General features: G+C 45.7%; 1 protein-coding gene across 2 annotated transcripts in view; it reads left to right on the top strand.

Moving 5' to 3' along the window:
- Positions 1-20,098, top strand: part of Pka-R2 (cAMP-dependent protein kinase type II regulatory subunit) — a 133,680-nt gene extending 113,582 nt beyond the window's left edge. For both annotated transcript variants that reach the window (XM_089552729.1, XM_089552728.1), the window contains exons 3-10: positions 1,239-1,291; positions 3,236-3,319; positions 4,209-4,250; positions 4,789-5,112; positions 7,372-7,443; positions 10,747-10,812; positions 11,602-11,653; positions 14,968-20,098. In XM_089552729.1, the coding sequence (XP_089408855.1) occupies positions 1,239-1,291; positions 3,236-3,319; positions 4,209-4,250; positions 4,789-5,112; positions 7,372-7,443; positions 10,747-10,812; positions 11,602-11,653; positions 14,968-15,164 (890 nt within the window). In that variant the 3' untranslated portion in view covers positions 15,165-20,098. The remainder of the gene's footprint in view (positions 1-1,238; positions 1,292-3,235; positions 3,320-4,208; positions 4,251-4,788; positions 5,113-7,371; positions 7,444-10,746; positions 10,813-11,601; positions 11,654-14,967) is intronic.
- The last annotated feature ends 1,198 nt before the right edge of the window (positions 20,099-21,296 follow it).

The following is a 21,296-nucleotide window of genomic DNA, read 5'->3' as shown; positions in this document are numbered from 1 at the left end:
AAGGGTGGAGGACATGCATGCTTTGACTACGAAGTTGTTGCTTTGATTACCCTGTGTTGAAACTATTTGAATTGGCCTCTCGTCTTCCTCTGGACTACCTCGTGGAAGTTTTTCTTAGTACCTCAGAGTATGGCAAACACCCTTTTCAAAGAGTTCTGGAGAGTGCCAACATTTGTGAAATTGTTGTTTGATTGCCACGCTCCGAGACTGTTACTAAAGAGCTCCTTGTTTTTCTGTTGACTACTCGGCACCGGTACCCTGTGCATTTGTAGTCTCGCTCCAAGTAGTTATCTACACCTGCAATATAAAAAATGTTGCTCGATATCAAACTTGTGCTTCTTAATACTGTATATCCTGCTTGCTACATGACTTTAGCTTATTCAGTCCGTATAGAATGTTGATACTGAGGTTGTCCAGCCTTTTGCCATACGGTCGACATGAAATAAAAGCCGCTACCTTCAGAAGGCAAGCTTAGAATGCCTGGAAGGATGAGTTTTTCTAATGAAGGCTAGGGCTAATAATATACTTTTATTATCGCGCTGAGGTGGGCCCTGGCTTCCCCGCCAGTTTTTGTAGTAGGTTTGAGTGCCTTCTCGGCCTGTGGACGTAAAATATGTGAAGCGTATGTTTTTAATAGTTAAAGCCTTGTGTAGATATGAACATAAAGTTGACACCGAGGATGTGCACACGAATAGCAATTGCATATCAGCTCATTCACCTGATACTAGCTCATATTAGCTCCTTGCTAGCTTGCTTTTGTAAGTTCTGCTTTCGCTCAGGTATGCTATTCTCTTGTAGGCGAAGCGTGTGAATAAATAGATAAATAAATGGGCAAATGACTACAACTACATATCTGTGTGGGTGCATAAAATAGAGAAAGATACGAGAGGGAGGGGAAGACCATGCTTACAAAAGGCCCCTTTTTACTGGAAAACTTGAGGGGCTATCAGAAACATGGCAACTTGGATGGTTGGATCCAGATATTTCCTTTTGCATGTTTTATTCTTTTTTTTGCTTTTTTTTATACCACCCAGTTTTTAATCGATGTGTGACGCTCGAATGTACACTTGCATTAGCTTCCTTTTATCTTTAGTATGCCATTGTCAACAAAGTATTTATATTGTTCTTGTTCACTAGTGGTTCTGCATTGACCTCATCGCACTGATGCTGACAGTAGCCAGGGGAGCTGTGTATTTAGCTAGGGCTCAGAATTGAAATTGTTCTTGTGCTTTGTGCAGTGTTTGCCGAGCACTACGACCCTGCTGAGGATGAAGACGATGAAGGTGCCAAGGTGAGCTGCGTTATGCTTGCTAGTGTGTGCCTGTGTGAGAGTTGAAAGTTACTGATTGGCTTGAAGAGACTGGAAGTCTGAGTAAGTGATAAAACAAGCATCACACCACCCGGACTCCAGTGCAGGCATCGTTGTTTGGAAACCTTAGTTTGGTGGCACCTGAATGTGTCGGCTGTTTTGAAGAGGTTCTAAAGACAAATTGTTGGTGGCCTATATTGGCTGACTAGCCCACATTGGAATGACAGAAAAGCCGCTGTCGTAGAAAATTGAGCTTTAATAAGATAGAAAATGCCAAGAGATTAAGTGCAGGTATTGTACTTGATCTGGGGCTGAGTCACACCGCCACCCACTTCCAGCCAGAGATCAGAGTCTCTACATTATATTCTATGTCATGAATCGGAATCAAGTGACAGGAAAAAATTCTATTTTCAGCTTCAAATTTTTCAGCTTCAAATTTCTCAGTTATGAGTACATCTTTTGCTGTGAAATGAGTGCCAGCAGAGCCACAAATTGCTAAGAATTTTTTTCTGAGAGAAAGTTTTGAGTGATTTTGGAGTGGCAATTTAATATGCAACTCAAATGCTCTTAAGCCCTGCCGCGGTGACTCAGTGGTTACGGCGCTCGGCTGCGAGCCCATAAGACGCGGGTTCGATCCCGGCTGTGGCGGTCGAATTTCGATGGAGGCGAAATTCTAGAGGCCCGTGTACTGTGCGATGTCAGTGCACGTTAAAGAACTCCAGGTGGGCGAGATTTCCGGAGCCCTCCACTACGGCGTCCCTCATAGCCTGAGTCGCTTTGGGACGTTAAACCCCTATAATTATGCCAAACCAATCAAGTGCTCTAAGAACTGTCTCCTCCGTGTGAGAAGCTCCGCAGTGTGTGTCTGTAGGTGTAAGAAGAGGGCATCGGCGAAGTGAGCATTTCCATTGTTGGTAGGAGGCTTTTGAGCCAGCATCTATAAGAACTTATCATGGCTAGGAACAAGACAAAGAACACACCTGGCTTTGTGGATATGCATATAGTATATTTATATATGGGTGCTGATTATTGTTGCAAAGGAATTCAGTCTGGGTGGAAGGGTGGGCTAGTTGGTTGTTTGCCATATTATGGCACCCTGTCTGTTTTCTTCCTTAGCCCTCGTCTAAAGTATTGGTCTTTTTATAATTTGCAGAGGTTCTTTTTAAGATATCTGGGGTCTAAATAAAGTTTTATCCGGGTATTGTTGGGTGTGAAAATTCATTTTGCATACGATGGTGCCTAATGGCTTGCGCAGTGTGGTGTGACTTTGCACAAAGTTACTCAAGAAGGACCTAAAACTAAAAAGTTTACTGCTGTTTCGCAGGATACTAATGCCTTTAGTGAGCCTGTGGTCTTAATTGCATGTGTCAAGGAGCTGCTATGGTGCCTCACCTTCGTGGATGAAGTTAGCCAAATTCAGCATATTTCTATTCTGCCTACTGCAAGTAAAATGTAATATCGTAGTGTGGTAATGCAGAACGTGTTGGAGAGTTTTAAATATTTTGCGGTGTTTTAAATAATTATTGCATTTATGTTCCTTAAAGCGTTACTCCAGCGCGTTTCAACTCTTACTTCCTTCTTAACTGTGCACAACCTTGGTGCAGTGCGTTCAGTGCTTATAGAAGTGAACAGCGAATTTTGTCTGAAAACCGAATCCTTCTTTCTTCTACTTTAATGCATGCTGTGCAGCCAATGCACCCAGTTCTGGCTAGCTTTTCTGCGTTATCATTCCAGCTTCTCTGCGTTATGATTCATTGCTCCAATGTTTGTGATGCCTTTGTCATTTCCCTTTTATTTTTGCTTGGAGGGGAGAAAACTTTGGAGGTGTGCTGTGTTAAGCGCAAGATGACAACATGGAACTCCGCAGAATGGAGCGCAGTGGCACCGGAGTAAACGGGCTGTGCTTCTCTTTTCCTCTGTCGCCAGGTGGTGCACCCGAAATCTGACGAGCAGCGCGAGAAGCTCAGTCAGGCAGTCAAGAACATCCTGCTCTTCAAGTCCCTGGATGTGGTTGGTGGTCTTCACTATTACGGTCTTGTGTAGGTGCATGCGTCAAAGTGAGCACTTAATTCCCGTGAGGCAGTGCATAATGATTTCACCGCGTGGTGTTTTCTAATGTGCAACAGAACCTTAGTAAATGGGCACATTTTACATTTTACTTTAAAAGTAAAGAGCTACTGGCTCTTTCCCATGGCTTATGGTGGTAGCAGAGTGCTGTAGGTGCCAAGGCATTGCAGAGGGTTCTCTCCATTATTGTCCTAGGGCACGCTTTTGTGGCGCTATGCTTTCAGGCAGTATGGAACAGGCTGCTGCCATAGATCTACTTGGCATCATGGGCAGCATCCTGTGGGAAGGTTGTTTGTGTTCATGTAGTGTTTCCTTAGAATGGAGCCTGGATAGTGAGAAGCTTGCAGCTTGCAAACTGTTTTTGTAATGTCATGGAAGAAAATGCACATCTACCGACCACAGCCAGACCTGTACTGGAAACAAACAAACAAACAAACAAACAAACAAACAAACAAACAAACAAACAAACAAACAAACAAACAAACAAACAGCTTGCCTTATTTGGAATGAACTTCGAGTTGAAGAGATTTTTGTTCACCTAAGAATCAGCCGCTTCTTCAGGCACAGTGCTTGGTTTCGATACTCTGAGCTGGTTTCTAGTGCAGGCCTCTTGTTGATCTTGCAGATTTCTGGGAAAGGTTGTTTGTTAGGCTGGGCTTGTAGGTTAGACATAATAGAGCAATTAAAAAGAGAGCAAACGAGGACTAGAAAAGATTGCCCTAAAGTGCTATGGTGCTGCCGTTTCCTGGTTTTCTCTGTTTCTTCCATCATTTGAGTCTTGGCTCAAGTGTCTAATTCTGATATTGACATCTCTTTTTGTGTTTTCTTGCAGCCTCAAATGCAGGAGGTGATAGATGCCATGTTTGAGCGAAAGGTGAGTGTGGTGCTTTTTCTCTTGCTGCCTTTTCATTAAAAAGGGAAGAAGTTGGGGAGGGCGGGGGGGGGGGGGGGGGTGCATTTGATTTAGCCAGCTGCTGATTTGCACGCTTTCGTCAGTAGTAAAGTATGCAACAGTTGTATCCTGTTAGTACTCACCTATCCGCCAGAAGAAACTTGGAGGCCGTTGAAAAGGCTTGAAATTTAATTGAGAATAGCACACAGTTGGCTACAGAAATAAAAATGATAGGGGTAATCTTAAAGGATAGTAAGGAGAGTGGGGAGTAAGAGAACAAATGCGAACTGTCCGTAGTTACGGGCACGGCATGCCTTGCGGACAGCAGTTAACTGATGTTCCCTTAGGGTAATGGAATGGGTTTCAAGAGAAGGTAGCGGGGCGGGGAAGTCAGATTGGGTGGTAGGGCAGGAGCAGCTAGTGTTGGACAGGGTTTAATTGGAGGCCAGTGGGAACGGTCTCTGTCCTGCAGTGGACGAAGTTGAGCTGATGATGATGATGCTCTGTACGTGGTGTGCAGGTCAAGCCCGGTGATGTAGTCATCAAGCAGGGTGACGATGGCGACAACTTCTACGTGATCTCTAGTGGCACCTACGAGATCTTTGTGAACACCGACCGGGAGCAGGACAAGCTGGTGGGCAAGTACGAGGGCTCTGGCAGCTTTGGCGAGCTGGCCCTCATGTACAACATGCCACGGGCGGCCACCATCAAGGCCGTGACAGAAGGGGCCCTGTGGGCCATGAACCGGCAGACATTTCGCCGCATCGTGCTCAAGAGCGCCTTCAAGAAGCGCAAGGAGTACGAGAATCTACTCGAGAAGGTCCCCATGCTCAAGTCCCTCAATGTGAGTACATGGTTTGGCGTCACAGAGTGCTCATACCTGCAGAGTTCTGTGTTGGCTCTAATGCTGCACAGGCTGTGGTGAAACTGCGCGTGTATTTTGGGGCCAAATATTTTTGATTGTCTTGCTGTATCTGAAGCATGTTTCTGTGTTGGTGTCTGACCTAACATGACTATCAATGATATTGGTGGCGCTTCTTGGAATGTGCGCTACTATCGTGTGTGTGTGATTTCATTGTTATTTGTTGTGCAGCTGAGGTCATTGCTTAATTATTGAAATGTAGATCGCAGGATGCGTTTTTGTCTACTGAAATGCAGAGTGGCCCTAATGGTCATCAGAATTTCTTTGCATGCCCTTAACCAACCATGGTGGCTTAGTGGCTTTGGCATCTGGTGGTGCTGGTAACAACTTCTTGTGGTTGTCCAAGAGTCCGTGGACCTGGGCTTCATGGAGAGCTCTGTCCATTAGCCATGTTTGGCCAGTTAGTTGAGCAACTCGCAGAGTAGCCTTCCTTGGGGACTCCGCTCTGTGGGTTGCACTGCTGAGCCCAGTATGTAGGATTGAACCCCGGCCATGGAGGCCACAGATCTGTGGAGACAAAATGCAAAATCCTTTGTGGGCTGTCAAATGCCAGTGCACGGGAAAGAAGAACCCAGTGCACATGAAAAAAGAACCCACTGATGTGATTGCTGTTCCAATAGTGCCAAACTGTGCCAAAAAGCTGACACTGCTACGTACTGCTACATAATGCTAAAATATGAGCAGCCTGCACCAAAACCCCTACTTCTATATTGCCACCTAGTGTTCTTAGGTGGCGCATGAAATGGAAGACGTTGAAGTGTCTCGTGCTGGCTGGCTGCCGTATTCTGCTGGTTAGCGACCTGTCACCCTATTTTTCGTTACAATATATAAAAATAAAAAAATGGGCCATCAGGCGCAGCATGTATGCAGTAAACATAGATGTCACGTCTAGCTCTTAGGTCATGTCTCGTGTGTCTTAGGCGGCGATCCTAATCATGTCTGTAGCATCCTTATTCCAGCCATTAGTGTGTGGTCGGACACGCTGACTGTGTACCTTGTCAGCTCATGTCATGAAAGAAAAAGAGTAGCAGAATGAGTCTGCAGCACACCAGCCAAGCCAACATTTGCAAATGGAGTCAGTGTTGGGTTTCACGACTTTGCTTGGCTGGAGTCGGAGACTGCGCACTACCAATGCTACTGTGAAATTCTCGGTTTGGAAGAGATGGTTCACTTTATTGCCCTACCTAAAATTGTTAGGGGCCTAAAAAACGAGCCTGCACTGAAACAGGAAGCATGTATGTGCATGCATGCATATACAGGGTGTTTCACCTAAAATTTTACAGTTTTTAAAAAGGAGCTTTTTGACTTAGAAGACCACTTTTTCGGCATAGCATTGTCAGCGGTGCAGTACATTGGAGTACGGTTAAGGCGTGCTAAACAGCAGGTTAGTTAACTAATACTGAATAGTTAACTTTTGAACTATTACTGTTAGGCTCTGATTATTGAGAGGCATGTAGCCCACTGTAAGTAATATCCTTATCAGCTTTTAGAATTTCAAAAACGAGGTTACCCTCGGTGCTGTGGCCCAACAATATATATATGTGTGTGTGTGTGTGTGTGTGTGTGTGTGTGTGTGTGTGTGTGTGTGTGTGTGTGTGTGTGTGTGTGTGTGTGTGTGTGTGTGTGTGTGTAGACAGACACATACGTAATTGCATGTGCATATACACACATGCACACGCACACATACGTTAAATATACATACATGCATGCACATGCACACATCTGCTCCAAGCGCCCATTTTGCCATTCCGAAACGAAATTTCAGCTGCACCAAAACGTGTTCCTTTGTGACTTGGACCAATCATATCACTGAAGACCCGGGGTGGTTGAAATTTTTCCGAAACCCTCTTCTGCAGTGTCATTAGCCAGAGTGCTGCTTCGGGAATCCATAAAAGGTCCTTGGTCTCTGCGCTGAAGATACTTTACAAACACTACTTTAACATGAAGGAATTGCTAAAAGCATTCTGTTCAAAAATTTGGCCATTGGACCTGATTCGTAGTTTGCTGTCTCTACATGGAGCTGGCACTTGCTTTACTTCATAACACTTTATAGCTTGCCAATCAAGTGTCTGTGTTGGGATAACTGTGGCACATCATTTGTTCTGGCAGTTGCCTGGGGCCATGTGTATTGAGCGACGCTTGTTCGATGCTCAAATTTTTTTTGTTTGTGTATGTTTGCAGAGCTACGAACGGATGAACCTGTGTGATGCCCTGATGCCTCGGTCGTACAAGGATGAACTCATCATCAAGCAGGTGTGTTCGTTCAACCATCACTTCAGTGCTTTATGTGCACCTTTCTCCAAATTTTTGCTTAAGGAGTGGTTCTTAAAAGACCTAGATACACTTGCATGGGTCCGCCGCTGCGGTGGCTCAGTGGTTATCGTGCTCGACTGCTGTCTCGAAAGACGCGGGTTCGATCCCGGCTGTGGCGGTCTAATTTCTATGGAGGTGAAAGTCTAGAGGCCCGTGTGCTGTCCGATGTCAGTGCACGTGAAAGAACCCCAGGTGGTCGAAATTTCCGGAGCCCTCCACTACGGCGTCCCTTATAGCCCGAGTCGCTTTGAGACGTTAAAATCCCATAAACCAAACCAATCTTGCAGGGGTGAAGTGCGCCTTGATTTCTTTTTTTTGTGAAGCAAAATTCTTCTGAATCACTGTTAATAGCACGGTCTTTGCCAAAAGTAAAGACCTGAAGGGGCTTGCGTTTAAGCAGTACACTGGGGTCCGTGCAGTAGAGCTCTTCTCACCTTCAGGAGGCTTGGAATGCTGGTGACACACTGCAAGATTGGGAAACAATGTCCCTGGGCTCTGTACTTTTCACAGAGGCTGTACGTTTGAGGAATAATGCAGCAGTGTGTGCACTGCAGTGCTTTGCTGCTGCTTTGATAACTTCAGGATCTCCAAAAAAGCATTGATGCTCTGTTTGTAACGACGGAAACAGCTGTAATGGTTTTTTGCATTTATTTGAGCTGACTGTTTTAATGTGGACTAAAATTTAAACTGAATGGTACTGCCTTGAGTGAAAGTTGTTATCGCTTTCAGGTGCTTTGTACGCAATTGTGTATACAGCAAACTCAAAGCTTTTTCGGAGAGTTCATTGTCCTAATCGAATTGAGCACCCTTCTTGTTGCAAATAAGTTGTTTTTTTTTTGTGCCATGTAGCTAACGCCGTAAATAACGTTTCACTAAACAGTGAGCTAGGTAGCACGTTGTCCATCATTTTTGTGCAGACGGATTTTGTTGCAAATGAAAACATTGAAGGTTTTTGCTCAATTTTGGGCGTAATGGGCACTTTTGAAACGAAAAATGATTCCATGATTCCTAGGGTGTTTACCTGACACACGAAAACATTTCGATGTCACTATTTCTAACAAATCTGACACTTTGTACGGAATTCTCCATATCGTTGTAAAAACTTACCCGCTGGTCTTTCACGCTCAAAAACTAATACCCCTGTCAAGCGGGCAAGTTAAGTGCACTTACGGAGAGTGCGCTTCGGCATCCCGAGTGACACTTTGGGCTACGCAGTGCTAAACGGGAAAGCAAAGTGCACTCATAGTAAAAAAAATGGCGACAGAAAATGAGCGGAATTTCTGAATAGGACGATGGAAAAGAAAAAAAGACTCATAATATTTGATTGCTTAACGTGATAGCGCAAATAAAACGAGGTTCAGCAGTTTTTAACGTTGAAAAAAAATGAAAATAGAAGAAAAGCCAAGACCAGCCAAGGCTATCCAGAATTTCGACAACAAACAAGATGGCGGCGGGCAGCGATGTTGCATCTGATCACGTTTACTTGTTTTGTTGCTTCGCTTGTAGCTATAACCAGGGAACTTTTTTTCTGAAAACAGTGTTATAGCACGTAAAATAAAGTTGTAAGTACTTTTTATGCACTATACATTTTGTACCATTGGAACCGCTGGCGTCGAGGCTACGCACTCGGCCAGCAAAGTGTGGTCCGTGAACGCACTTTCAGCGGAGTGCACTCTTCCGCGAGTGACACTCCACTTGCGTCGTTTAGATGCGGCAAAGTGTACTTACAGCGAAGTACACTCTCCTTAAGTGCACTTAACTTGCCCGCTTGACAGGGGTATAACAAACTACCTTTTTTGAGGCCTGAATGTACTACTTAGGTGAAAGAAAATAACTGATTTCAATAAAACAAAAAATGGCGCACGGAAGGGTTACATACAATGAACCACTGGCACTGTCAGCTCCTCAATATTCAGTGATATGGAAACAAAAAACACTTTCAACCGATAAAGTTCACTTCGTGCTTCTTTGTGGTATGAAGTCATGTGTAGCGTCATTGAATATTGTGCGATATATTTGAGATTCTTGTACAGCTGGAAAGGGGTTGGCCTTGTTTTTTCTTCTTTGTTATTTGGCGTCAAAGGCTCTATGGTGTCAAAGCCACCATATGGTGTTATATGGTGTCAAGGGCTTGGACAGGTTCTGTAGCGGAACATTTCTGGTACAGGCATTTTAGTAACGGGCTTTTCTATAATGGAATGTCTTGATTAAAGAAAGAGAGCACTCACGGTACACTAGCTTATAAGTTTGAAATGCCAGTTGTAAGGTTTCTCAATGGACAGTGTCATGATAGAACAGAATAGACAATTTTATTCAGCTTATTACACATGATTAACCAAATTTGTACTGTAGCATTGAGTATTTCTGGGAGGGTCATGTTGTTCACTTCATGCAGTTAGCTGCTGCTATACAAATATGACAGATGCAGTTCCGGTCTTCCATCATAGTGTGAGTAATTAAGCACTACAGTACAAAATTTTTTTTATTCTTCTAGGTGGAGGAATAGGTGATTAGCCCTGTTTCATCATTATAGATTAAAAATTTCCCGTCATTACTGATCTGTGGTCAAGGAAGTGTGGGAACTCATATGAAAAGCTAATCAGATTGCTAATCCTGTCTTGCAGTTGTCATGAAAGTTCTTTCATGGTTTCAGTTTGCTTGAGTACCAAAATTGGGAAGGAATGAGAAACAGGTGTGTCATGAGGTGCTAAGGTCTGCCAGAAGGTCAAATACCAGAATCACTTTTTAGGACTGGTTTCAGAAATTTAATTGTGCATCCTTAAAACAAAAGCAGAAACATAGCGGTACAAATAATTACCCTGAAATTTTGTATATATATATATATCTTATACCGTGTCTTTATTCGGTAATTGGATTCTTAGATCTCCTTCTTGCTGGGTTTTACCCTTTTATATTTCTTAATGCTAGATAGTTTCTTTGAGGTTTAATGCCTCCTCAATGGTCGCCTACACTTCTGTAACCTTTATTGTCCAAGGCTTGATTGTTCTTTCTGCCATGTAGCCATGCTTTCATAAGTGAAGGACCCTCAAACGCCTTCAATGTGCCTATGTGATGGGCTCTATTTATAGGAAAAAGTTTTGATGTCTAAATGGCTGCACTGTGAGCAAAACTGTGCCTGTGCCAGTGCCATACAACAGATGTATGTGCATACTCTGTATATGCACTGCCATTCAGAGATTCTGCCATTGCATCCTGTGACCCGTGTGTGTGCATTACTTGCAGGGGGATGATGCCGATGGCATGTACTTCATCGAGGATGGCACAGTGCGCATCTGCGTCAAGAAAGACGTAAGTAAACCCAAGCTCTGTCTTGAATCATGCGTTTCTTAATTTTGCTGGGCACTGCAGCTGGTTTTTATAATATTTCTCTGATTATATGTTTAAATTAATTTGAAATTAATGCAGATAATAACTTTCGATAGTTTTTTTTTTTGCAACATAATTCATTGTGCAAGTTTTTGGCATCATGCCACTGGGGTTCAGTAACTCACTTCATTCTTTCTTAGGAGATGGGGCCTTAGGTGTTCTGTAGCGCCTATGGAACACCTGAAGTGTCGCCTATTTAATTGTAAAACAGTTTGAAGGTAAAATATATTCATGGTGGGTGAACAGCGTAACAAAGGTGGGACAAAGACAAGTGCTGCAAACAAAATATGTACCAAACTATGGGGTGTTCTATAACAAGCAGCCATAAGTGAATATCATTTCAGTGTCTCTCTTTATTGTACTCAGCTTCAGAACTGATCGGGAATTGTTCTGTACTTGAACTGTTCATTGTCGGTTGCACGTTTTAATGTAATTCAAATGGTGTAATGCCTGTTGTTGGAGAGAAAAAAAGGGATAAGAAAATGTAAGGGGGTTGATTCATTGCTCTCAGGTTACAAGATGGGGAAGATGTGATGCCAAAACTCAACCAAAATTTGTGCTAATTGCAGCACTCAGAGGAGGTCTTCTTTGTCACTAGTCTGTGATAAATGTAGAACTATCAACATCTAACTGACGTTTAGCAGGTGGAGTACTAGTATAACAGTCGTTAGCGTAACAGCTTGATGATGTGTGCATTGCATGCTGGTGCAGGGCGGAAACGAAACGGAAGTATCCAGGATCAGCAAGGGCGGCTACTTTGGAGGTGAGTACTGTGATGGGAAGGGAGAAGCTTCTAGGCCAGTTATCGAGGAAACAGACAAACTGTAATGAAAAAAATTGCATGGAAGAAAAACATCTAGAATTGACAGACGCTTGAAAGAAAGCAGGGCAAGTTGCTTGGCTAGCTGGTTTCTGTCAGACATCATGGGATCACTGTGCTTTCACTGTGTCACCCTGCATAGGCTGTGAGTAAGTCTGGGTGTTTCTAGAAGCAAGAGCACTCACTTTCACTAAAAACGATGCTAGAGACTGAGGGTAGTAAACACACCAGTCACCCCGTCTGGTGTTTCCACCTTGTGGTTCGTTATATGTCTGGGTATGTATTGAACCACAGGGTGACAGCACAATGAAGGAAACTGACAGTCATTTTTGTGCACTTCTGATATTCTTTTCTGATTCCCTTATTTTACTGTGATTTCGTCTTAGCTTTTCTTGTATTCACATTTGCAGCAACAAAGGTACTTATTTTATAGGTTCTAAGCTTATACTGCATCAGAGATATTCTCGTAGGAGTGTCTAATAGAGAGTTTTAGCAGATCGGGTTTACTGCACGCTCCGCTCGCAGTTCCCAGTGGAGCTACAGTGGAGCGTCGCACAAGAGTAGAGTTCTAGCGTTGCGTCTCCTCACGGTCCTCCTCGTCTGCACAAGCGAGGCGCCTCGTTGCGCCACCTAGTGGTGGTAACTGGATTTGTGAGGAAATAGTTATGCGTAAGCCTCTCTGATTTATGTGTGAATAAATAAATAAGAGCTGTTTACGTTTGATGTATGCTTTTTGGTAGCAGCGGTGTTTTGGAGTGAAGTTTTCGTATGAAAAATTGAAAAGTCTGCCACTTCGAGAGCCAAGTCAAGACAACGCAAGCCATTTCTCTCAGCGTGCGCGTGTATGCATTTGTGGCGTTTTCTAGAGGTTGTATTCATCCGCTATGCGTGCGAGCATCGATCGTGGTCGAGTTGCGTTCGAAAGTTACCCGATGCCGCCTGCAACCTGCTCGCCATGCTGAAAAGTGTCCTGCAAGACCCACTCCTGTTGTCGCAGAAGCAGCGCTGGCGGCTGCCATGTTGAATGTTTACGTTTGGTTCGGCTAGCGCGAGCTCAGAAGGCTTTGCACGAGGCTCACTCATTGCGCCGCTCCGGGCTCCGCTTGGCTCGCGTGGGAGCGGGGCTGAGGAGCTGTTCCGCTCGCCCGCTCCCGCCTGAGCATTTCGCGCATACGCAGTAGCGCTCTCACTAGCTCGCTGAGCGAAGCAAGCGCACAAACCCGCTCAGCTAAAACTCTCTGTTTTTCTAGTTCACCCGCACTTTTCTTTAGTTGAGCTACGGTGGGCCACTCTAGCATATCTCAGTGTCTTGGTAGTGTTTGCTTATTTGTGCATAGTGTCATCATACCAACACTATTCTACAAATAAGGTAGTGGCAGTAGAGGGCAGCTTTGCCAAATGTGCAGCAGTAATTTGAGCTTGCTATGTATGAGGTGATGCGGTACTTTTTCAGGCAGGGAAAAATAAGTGCACTGCAAGCTGTTACTTACTTAAGGACTGCTGATAGTTATACCCCCTGGATACAGGTATTACTATATGGGGGAGAGAGAGAGAGAGCACTGTGCAGTAGTGTCACAGATGTGTTAAAAGCCCCTTGATTTATGGGGGCATCGGTGCCCAGGAAAGCAACCAGCCCCAAGTACTTGTCACATCTTTTCTTGATGCACATATTTGCTGCGAAACATTCAGTCAGGACTTTGAAGTGCATGCAGAGGTGCTTTAAAGCACTGCTGGTGGTCAGTTTGACTGTTGCTTCTGCTACAAAGCAAAATGCGAAGAGGCTTGCATTTCAGTTTAAACTGCCAGGTACTGTGCCATTTGTACCTCTGTAGGAGTCACTCGAAAAGGTTTTCAGAATATCAGATTCTGTTTCCCCACGCTGCCAGCCTTGGAAATATGGTTGCCATTGTCCAGTGTTTGCTGCAGTGGCATTGACTTCTGCTGTTAACTTTGTCATTGTTGCTGCCTTCCAATACCCCTTTATTGTGCTATAGAACATGGATTGGTGCTATAGCTTCGGTTTACACAAGTTGTTTTCTCAATGTACTGCCGGCAATGGATAAGGTACTGCAAAGCTATTGGTTCTACTAGTAACGCTACCATATAATTCAGCTTATGATTGGATCTTTTGTTTTACAAAAATGACCATACGAAATTGGGGGTTGTCTTTTGTGTGGAACTGCGGGTTCTCAGCAGGATGCATGGATCTGCATGCTTCAAAAAACAAATGAAAACAAATTCTTATGATGATTAGGGTTCTCCCTAACGCGAAATTTTAGTGCAGCTCTCTCGGTGTCTCAAAGGCTCTGTAGACTCATTGTTTTGATTTTGCTAGGTGGTCGGCATGTCTTAGCGATAATAGTTCGATAGTAGCATTAGTTGATAAAGACAGCGATGTGCAATGCACAGTGTGTACGAATGTGTATATTAGCCTGACAGCAGTATTAGTTGCAGTGTGTATGAATGTGTGACAGCAGTATTAGTTGAAGACGATGACAGTGTGCAATACACAGCATGACAGTGTGTTGCAGTTTAACACGAGGTGCGATTGGCTGCAGCGATAGCGTTGTGCTCTTGTGCAGTGGCCAGGGAAGCTGATTTGTTCGTTGTGCTGCGGGCTTGAATCCCAGTCGAGGCAATGTTTATTTTTGTTTGTTAATTTATTTATGGTTTGCTTCGGCCCACTATCGCTAATGGTCGCTTTCCCGGTAAAGCTGCACACAGCGCGAGAGAACTTCTGGTGACCAACCCCCTGGAGCACATGTTGTGCCAGAACCCGAGACTATAAGGCCATTGGGAGTTCCATTTACTATGGGCTAGTCAGCTGAGCTGCACGCAAGTGTGGAAGTGCTCCTTTATCGCTTTTAATCGTTATGAAAATTGCACACGCTCTGCGATCCCATATCCCATGGGAAACTACATCACAGAGAAGTAATGTGACGGTAGGGGCTGGGGAGTGTCGACTTATATTCACATACATTCAGAGTAAATATTTTATTGGCTGGTTGTGTGTGAGTGGGGGAGGGGGTCCTATTTATATTAAGTGTCGACTTATGCGTGCAGTTGTGTACGTGGTTGGCAGCAGCCGCATTCTTTCGATTCAGGTTCTCTGAGAACTCTTATACATGGTGCCTCCAGCCTCCTTGGTGCCATTTTGTGCGTGATGTTATCTGGTTTGTGCACGTGTCTTCATTCAGTGCCACGTGCCCCAGTCTGATCCGCGCGTGTGTTGCCCTTGGATGTTGTCGCTGTTGCAGAGCTGGCACTGCTGACCAAGAAGCCCCGCGCTGCCTCGGTGTACGCGGTCGGGGCCGTCAAGCTCGCCTTTCTCGACGTGTCGGCCTTCGAGCGGCTCCTGGGGCCCTGCAAGGAGATCATGATGCGCAACATCGACCAGTACGAGGAACAGATGATCCAGGCCTTCGGCTCCAAGGACGTTAAAGACCTCCGATGATGACCCTGAGCACAAACCTAAATTTTAACCACCTGTCTCCCTCCCACGTTCACCCTCCCCGTTCACCACCCAGTCCCCGTTAACTAGTCGGTCGGGGTGTTGCGCAGCCCTCGCTTCTTGCAGCGGCCACTGCCGTCGCCGCAATAAAAGAGCCACACAGAGCGTCGCCGCCAGACGAAGCCGTGCGGTCGTAGTCCGCGACGATGATGTCGGCGGCGCTGCAGTCGCTCTCTTTCTCTTGGGTCAACAAACGGTTTGCGCGGGACAGCTGGCGACTGCCTCAGGTGTTGTTCCGGTGAACCTTGAAGAGGCAGGAAGCTCACTCTAACAAGTTCTTCCATGGTTGGCAGGCCGCACGCTGTCCTGGCAACCGAGAGGAGCACTTGCGCCATGGTTGTATGGTTGCGAGTCTTCCTCTTTACGCCTCATGGGGTACTATGGGAGTTGTGCGGTGCGGTTTTTGCTGCCGGAGTGTTTTCCCTCCTTTTTGTCGTTGTTGTGGTTTGTTCGCCTTTGTAGAGTCTCTTGTGGCGGCGACGAGAGGGGCTAGCTTATAGCTTCTGACTCGCTGATGCAATGGCACCGTGGCGCTGGGCGACAGTGTTGGCTTTGTGTCAGTACTGGCCCCAGCTTGGAGATCTTGCGCAGCACTGAATACATAGGAAGCACATGACGCAAATCCACGAGCAGGATTGCAAATGCTAGTCCGCGGTCCAAGTGTTTGTGTCTTGTGGTTCCTGTGTCCACATGCTCTTTGTTGAGGCCTGCGCTAGATCTTCCAGCTTCAATGTCACACCAACTGACCTGCATCCAATCATTGTTCTGACCTCAAGGCAGCGCGCGCAAGGTCTCGCTGTGGCAGGCATCACTGTCCTAGGAGCCATGTTGTGTCTCGCGATTTGCCAAGGTTGACGTGTGCAATCATGAAATTTGCCCAGTCCAGTTCGAGCCCATCACCACGGTTGCCAGCGCATGCAGCGGCCTCACGTCGCATAGGCATTTAGCCTGCCTAGCTGCACCTACTGCTTGTCAAAAGCCATTCTTCCTCAGGGGGTTAGGGGGTTCGACCGGTACTTTACTTTATCCGCCTCAGTAATATAGTCTGAACTGTTTGAACTGAGCATAATGTGAAGCAACTGTAAGGGGATGCGCTCGCTTCCAGTTCGGTCGCTCCACCAGTATTCTTTTGCGCAGTCTGGCAATTTGGTGTGATTGGAATGGTCGTGCCGCTGATGAAACTAAGGTCAGTTGTGTCCGCTGGTGTTTCTGGAAAGTCCGGACAGTCTACCGTGACTGTGGAAATGTGTCCTGTACAGTGCCCTCGTGGCTCTTTGAATGCCTTGCGTTCGCTTGGAAAAGGAAACTGTTTGAACTGCTGTGGCTGGTTCACTTTTTGGGCCACCGTACGCAAAGAAACGATTTTTAATGGTTAGGCTGCCTTGTGAGATTAGGAGGAGCTTTCTAAGGTTTATGTGGTGTTCTGCTGCTGAGTCTCATGTCACTGGCTCAATAGCTAGCCGCACATTTTTGTGCTGGCCAGGAGCATGAGTGCATTCACGTGTTAAGTGTTTTATGAAGTGAGCCTTGCAACGTTTTCTTTGTTGGCGCCCAGTAGACGTGGTCTGATTCATACGTACTAACTATACATGATGTATTACACTGACGTCATCATGGCCGTTGCTTTGGTCATGAGTGTGCTGGGTAAAACGTTGCAAACGTGGGTGGGTAAAACGTCCTGGGTGTCATGTATTAGTGGCACACGCTCTGGTCTCTTCTGTGTTGGGTGCTCCAGGTAGACACACCAGTCCTCCACCGTGCATATTGGGGAAATAATCTAGGAGGGAGTACACAATTCAGTCATCGCTGATCAACTTCCATTGGAGTTGTTCACTTTGATTCATCCAATCTTTTCCTAGGTGCGTGGCCGCATGGGCTCCGATAAGACTTTGCTGACATGATGCTCATGATTTGGGTTTCAGTAAACACTCGCTCATTGTTCTTCAGTGTATGGCATTCTTATGTGACATGGCCATGCACTTGCCTAACTTGCTGTAAATTTTTATGTCCATTGTCCGATACAACTCAAGAACTAAGCAGCGTATGGCACTCACAGTGGGCTCTAAAACATGAGGCTCTAATTGTCATGAGCTCTTGGCCTACTGTGGTGTCATTGCATGTGCTATGATGTCATGGCAGACTGCCAGCAGGTGGAAAGAAATGACTGCAAAATGACAGTGCATTGATGACTTTGGTCGGAGGCGCTCTGTTGAGGTGCATTTGCTGCTTTGTTCTTGAGTTATATGTGGGTATAGGTTTCAAGATGTTCACATTACACCCTCCCCTGACCCTCCCATCTTCGTTTTTCCACGGCTATGTCCTAGGTTCATGATCGTGGAGGCCATGATGTGACGTCAGTGCAAGCCATTTTGTACATGCTGCTTGTCGGTACGCATTCACTCGAGTAGGCTCTCTATCTATACACTCTGCTGGCTGCTGAGAAAGAGCGTTTCTGAAAAATGTGTGCGGCGCCTATATCATATCGTGTACAGAGGAGTGTCATCAAGTTTTTGAAAGTGCGCGAACGTGTTGCATGGTCGCTTCGGGACGGGCGAGCCTGTTGTTAACTCAGCCGATTGCCTCGCTTCTGTACACGCTACTTGTTACGAGAAAGATGGTGAAGTCTAGGCGTTAGTTATAGAGCGAGCACGCGTTCGTTAGTCTCGGGGGAGCACGAACGATGACAAACGCTCGCGTTTTAGCTATACATAGCAACGTATACTGCCGTTAGGGGTTTAAAAATAAAGATGATCGTATAAGGAAGTGCGCACCTTATGGGGGAGTTTGGAAGCTCTTGCGTCTCACATCGCTGCCACTGCAGCACGAATTTTGGGGGTTTTTGCATGGAACAGAGTTGATGAGTCTCCGCTGCACACTCCTGACAAAACATGACATACAGTCCAGGCTTGGGACAGCTAGAATTTGACCTACGGACTTGGCTGGGGACAGAACGTATTGTATGCTAGCGCAGAAAGACACCTGCACAATTACAAGGAGGGACACTTTCGTTAGTAGATCCGTTTCGTGTGTCAATGCATGTCCTTGTGCAGTGTCCTTTCGTGCTACTGCCATACATTAGCCTAGTGTTCACCAACTAGCCTACATTGGTGCGTTGTAAGTGTTCAGGTGCCACTGGGGGCAAGACTGAACGATTATGAGACATAAGACCTAGGCCTTAACAGAAAAAAGCTGTCCTGTGAGTTGATAACTCTTTGTTAGTAAAGTTTGTAGAACAAAGGAGCTGGGCAGCCTCGTTAACCACCAATTTGAAAATCTTGTCCGCGGACTCCTGGTACCTAGCCTGTGAGTGTGCATCGGGAAGCTTCCGAGAAGAGAAAGCTGATGGCTGTGGAGGAACTTGTATGTGTGCGAGTTCATTGTCTAAGCCTTTGTTAGGCATTCGCCCAGGAAAGCTGGGTGGTCATGAATAATATAGCCTTTTTTTATTTATTCGAGCTTCAGTAGCAGCTCGCATAAGCGGAGAGCTCAGCGCGGCCCGTGTGCGGGTTGCAGCCGAAGTTCGTTTGTCTCTCTATTTTAAAGAAAAGAAAAAAAATTGTTGTTCTTGTTTTTTGTTGAGTGTTTATATTTTTTTTTCTCGGGCATTCCCTGGTGTGTTCTCTTGCCATCATACTTCTGTCTTTAATCTCCGCCGACACCTATGTCTTTATCCTCTCTAAAGCCTTTTCTGTTAAGGAAAGTGGGGTGGGACGCACTTGCATACACACAAACACACAACCCCCCTTCCCCCCACTGGACAAACCAGCTCGGGATTGCATTTTTGCTGCTTTTGAGTGTAGAGTCGCCTATATGTAGTTAGTTGATAAAATCAAGTTGGCCAATGCTGGAAATTTTTTCTCGGGGTTATCTACGGGAGTGTTATATGAAAGTTGACGGGAACGGCCAAGGAAGGGTGCCTGATGCGCTCTTTGTAGCCGTCGCCTCGTGTGTGCGTGTGCATGTAATAATATTGCCGTTGCTGGTGTGTCTGATTGGAAAACTTCAGTGTTCTTCATTTTATTGTGTGTGGCGCCATCTGTGCGACAAGTGCAACAACATGCGCACCTCTTCTTCTATACTTCCTCTTCCTGTCGGTATATGCATTGTTTGTTGTGTCTGCTTTGTCGGGCCGCTCCTCCAGGATGCGGCGGGAGACCACCACCACCATCACCACCGGACTGTTGTCGTACACGATGCCCATGATGCCTGTTCTTGCTCGCGCTCTCTGTCTCTCTCTCTCTGTCTTAGTTGTCTGTCCGCGACGGGCCTGCCTGGCCCGTTTCTTGTAGCGGTCGCGCATGCGCACAAGAGCAGGTCATGAACGGCGCTGCATGTCTGTCTCTGCCGATCCTGTGCAGAGGCGATCGAGGAGATTTATCTTGCGCCAATCAATTCAACGCGATAGGTACAATAGGCGAAGAAAAGTAAAGTAATGAAAACTTGTTCTACACCTGCAGGCTCCATTAGGAAAAAACGGTACCTTTGCTTGCACCATAGGGATGCATTGCTACTATCGTTATCGGAAGTTGCTCTTTGGTTGCACTCGCGTGCAGCATGATGCTCATATTTCTTGTACAAGGATGAGCATTTGTGGTGCACGGATTGGGTCGTGTCTTCTCTTGTGGACACCACCAAATAAAACTTTGTCCAGCCTGGCTGATTGGTGATGACATAGGCGGTTCGTGGTGACGTCTGAGGGCTTTTTTTGGCCAGCTCCTGTGCGCACGTGTGGCTGCTCGCCCTTTGCGGGCGGCCCTCGACCACCGAGCTCATTCCAAGTGTTCTTTCTCCTGTGTTCCTCACGTGTACGCGTCTGTCTTGAGCACGCTGGAAATAAAGCAAAATGGCTGCCTCCTCTCCGGCAGCGGGACCGGGAATCTGGACTGCTCACTGGTGGGTTTTAGGGTTGAAAGAGAACATCTCCGTTTAACATGGCAAAGACAGCCTTGCAAAGTTAAGCAGGACCTTTAGACAGCCTTCTCAGCAAAAAATTTGCTGATTCAAGAAGCATCAATTGTGTGGAGATAATTTGTGCTTCTGAGTGCCCTATTTCTAAGAGACTGACACAACTGTGCAGACTTTTTAAACGCCCATGATGGTGCCAGGTTAAATCTCGCATGACGAGATATACTTGAGAGATTAGTATACCAGAAAGTTGCATCCCAGGGATATCCCATGTATATCCCACGTGGATGATCAGTACCCATGGAAAGTACGAAAGTGCTATCTGGAATGTCCAATACATATCTTTGTGGCCACTTGCAGCATCACTGAAGGATGTCCGAGGCAAAAACAAAACCACTGGGTTCCACAGGGACATTCCCAATTGTGTTTTTGGAAGCACCAATCGGAATGCCTGGAGCATTGCAATCGAATGTTCCAACTGGACTGTCCAATTGATTCCGAATATACATTAGGACATTCCAATTAGAGCCTATAAGATAAGGACTGCTGCTGAGCTGTCCACTCCCAACTGAACCAGCACCTCGAAGTTGGCCACAGGTAGCATGCATGATGCATAAACGATAGGAACAAAAAGCCTTAAAAAGGTAGTGCAAATCCAGTGTTCAATATATGTCCACTGAAATTTGTTTTCTTCAGGTTTATATACACTTCTTTGGATCCTCCTCCTTAAAACAATGGTGCTGCATGGTCTGTTAAGGGAATTCATTGTATTTAACCATGTCTGGTGTAAATGACGAAAAAATTCGGCAGTTTAAGCTGTTACTATCTTTTTGCCAGGAACCTTATTTTGCTGTTCTGTGCTTGTACAGAGCAATACGCAGAACTCAGTCATGGAAATTTTTGGCTTCCAATTAGGCTTTAATATCGAAACCAACTGGAAGTAATTGGAAAGTCACCCAAATGGGAAGCCCAGTTTCACATTCCAACTGGAATTCCAACTGGACCTCCCGTTTGGACGATCCAGTTGAAACCTTAGAACCAATTGGACTACCCGAATAAAAGTAAGGAAACTGTGGGCTACCAAGTTCGATTCGAGTTCAGTCAGCTGACTTCAGAGTTCATTTGATTCCAATTGGAGTGCGCAGTTGGACCCAATGTTTTTTTGCCTGG

This window comes from Amblyomma mixtum, chromosome 7, assembly GCF_055824585.1.
Source record: "Amblyomma mixtum isolate Tamu chromosome 7, ASM5582458v1, whole genome shotgun sequence".
Taxonomy (NCBI): domain Eukaryota; kingdom Metazoa; phylum Arthropoda; class Arachnida; order Ixodida; family Ixodidae; genus Amblyomma; species Amblyomma mixtum.
This window is presented reverse-complemented; position numbering and strand designations above follow the sequence as displayed.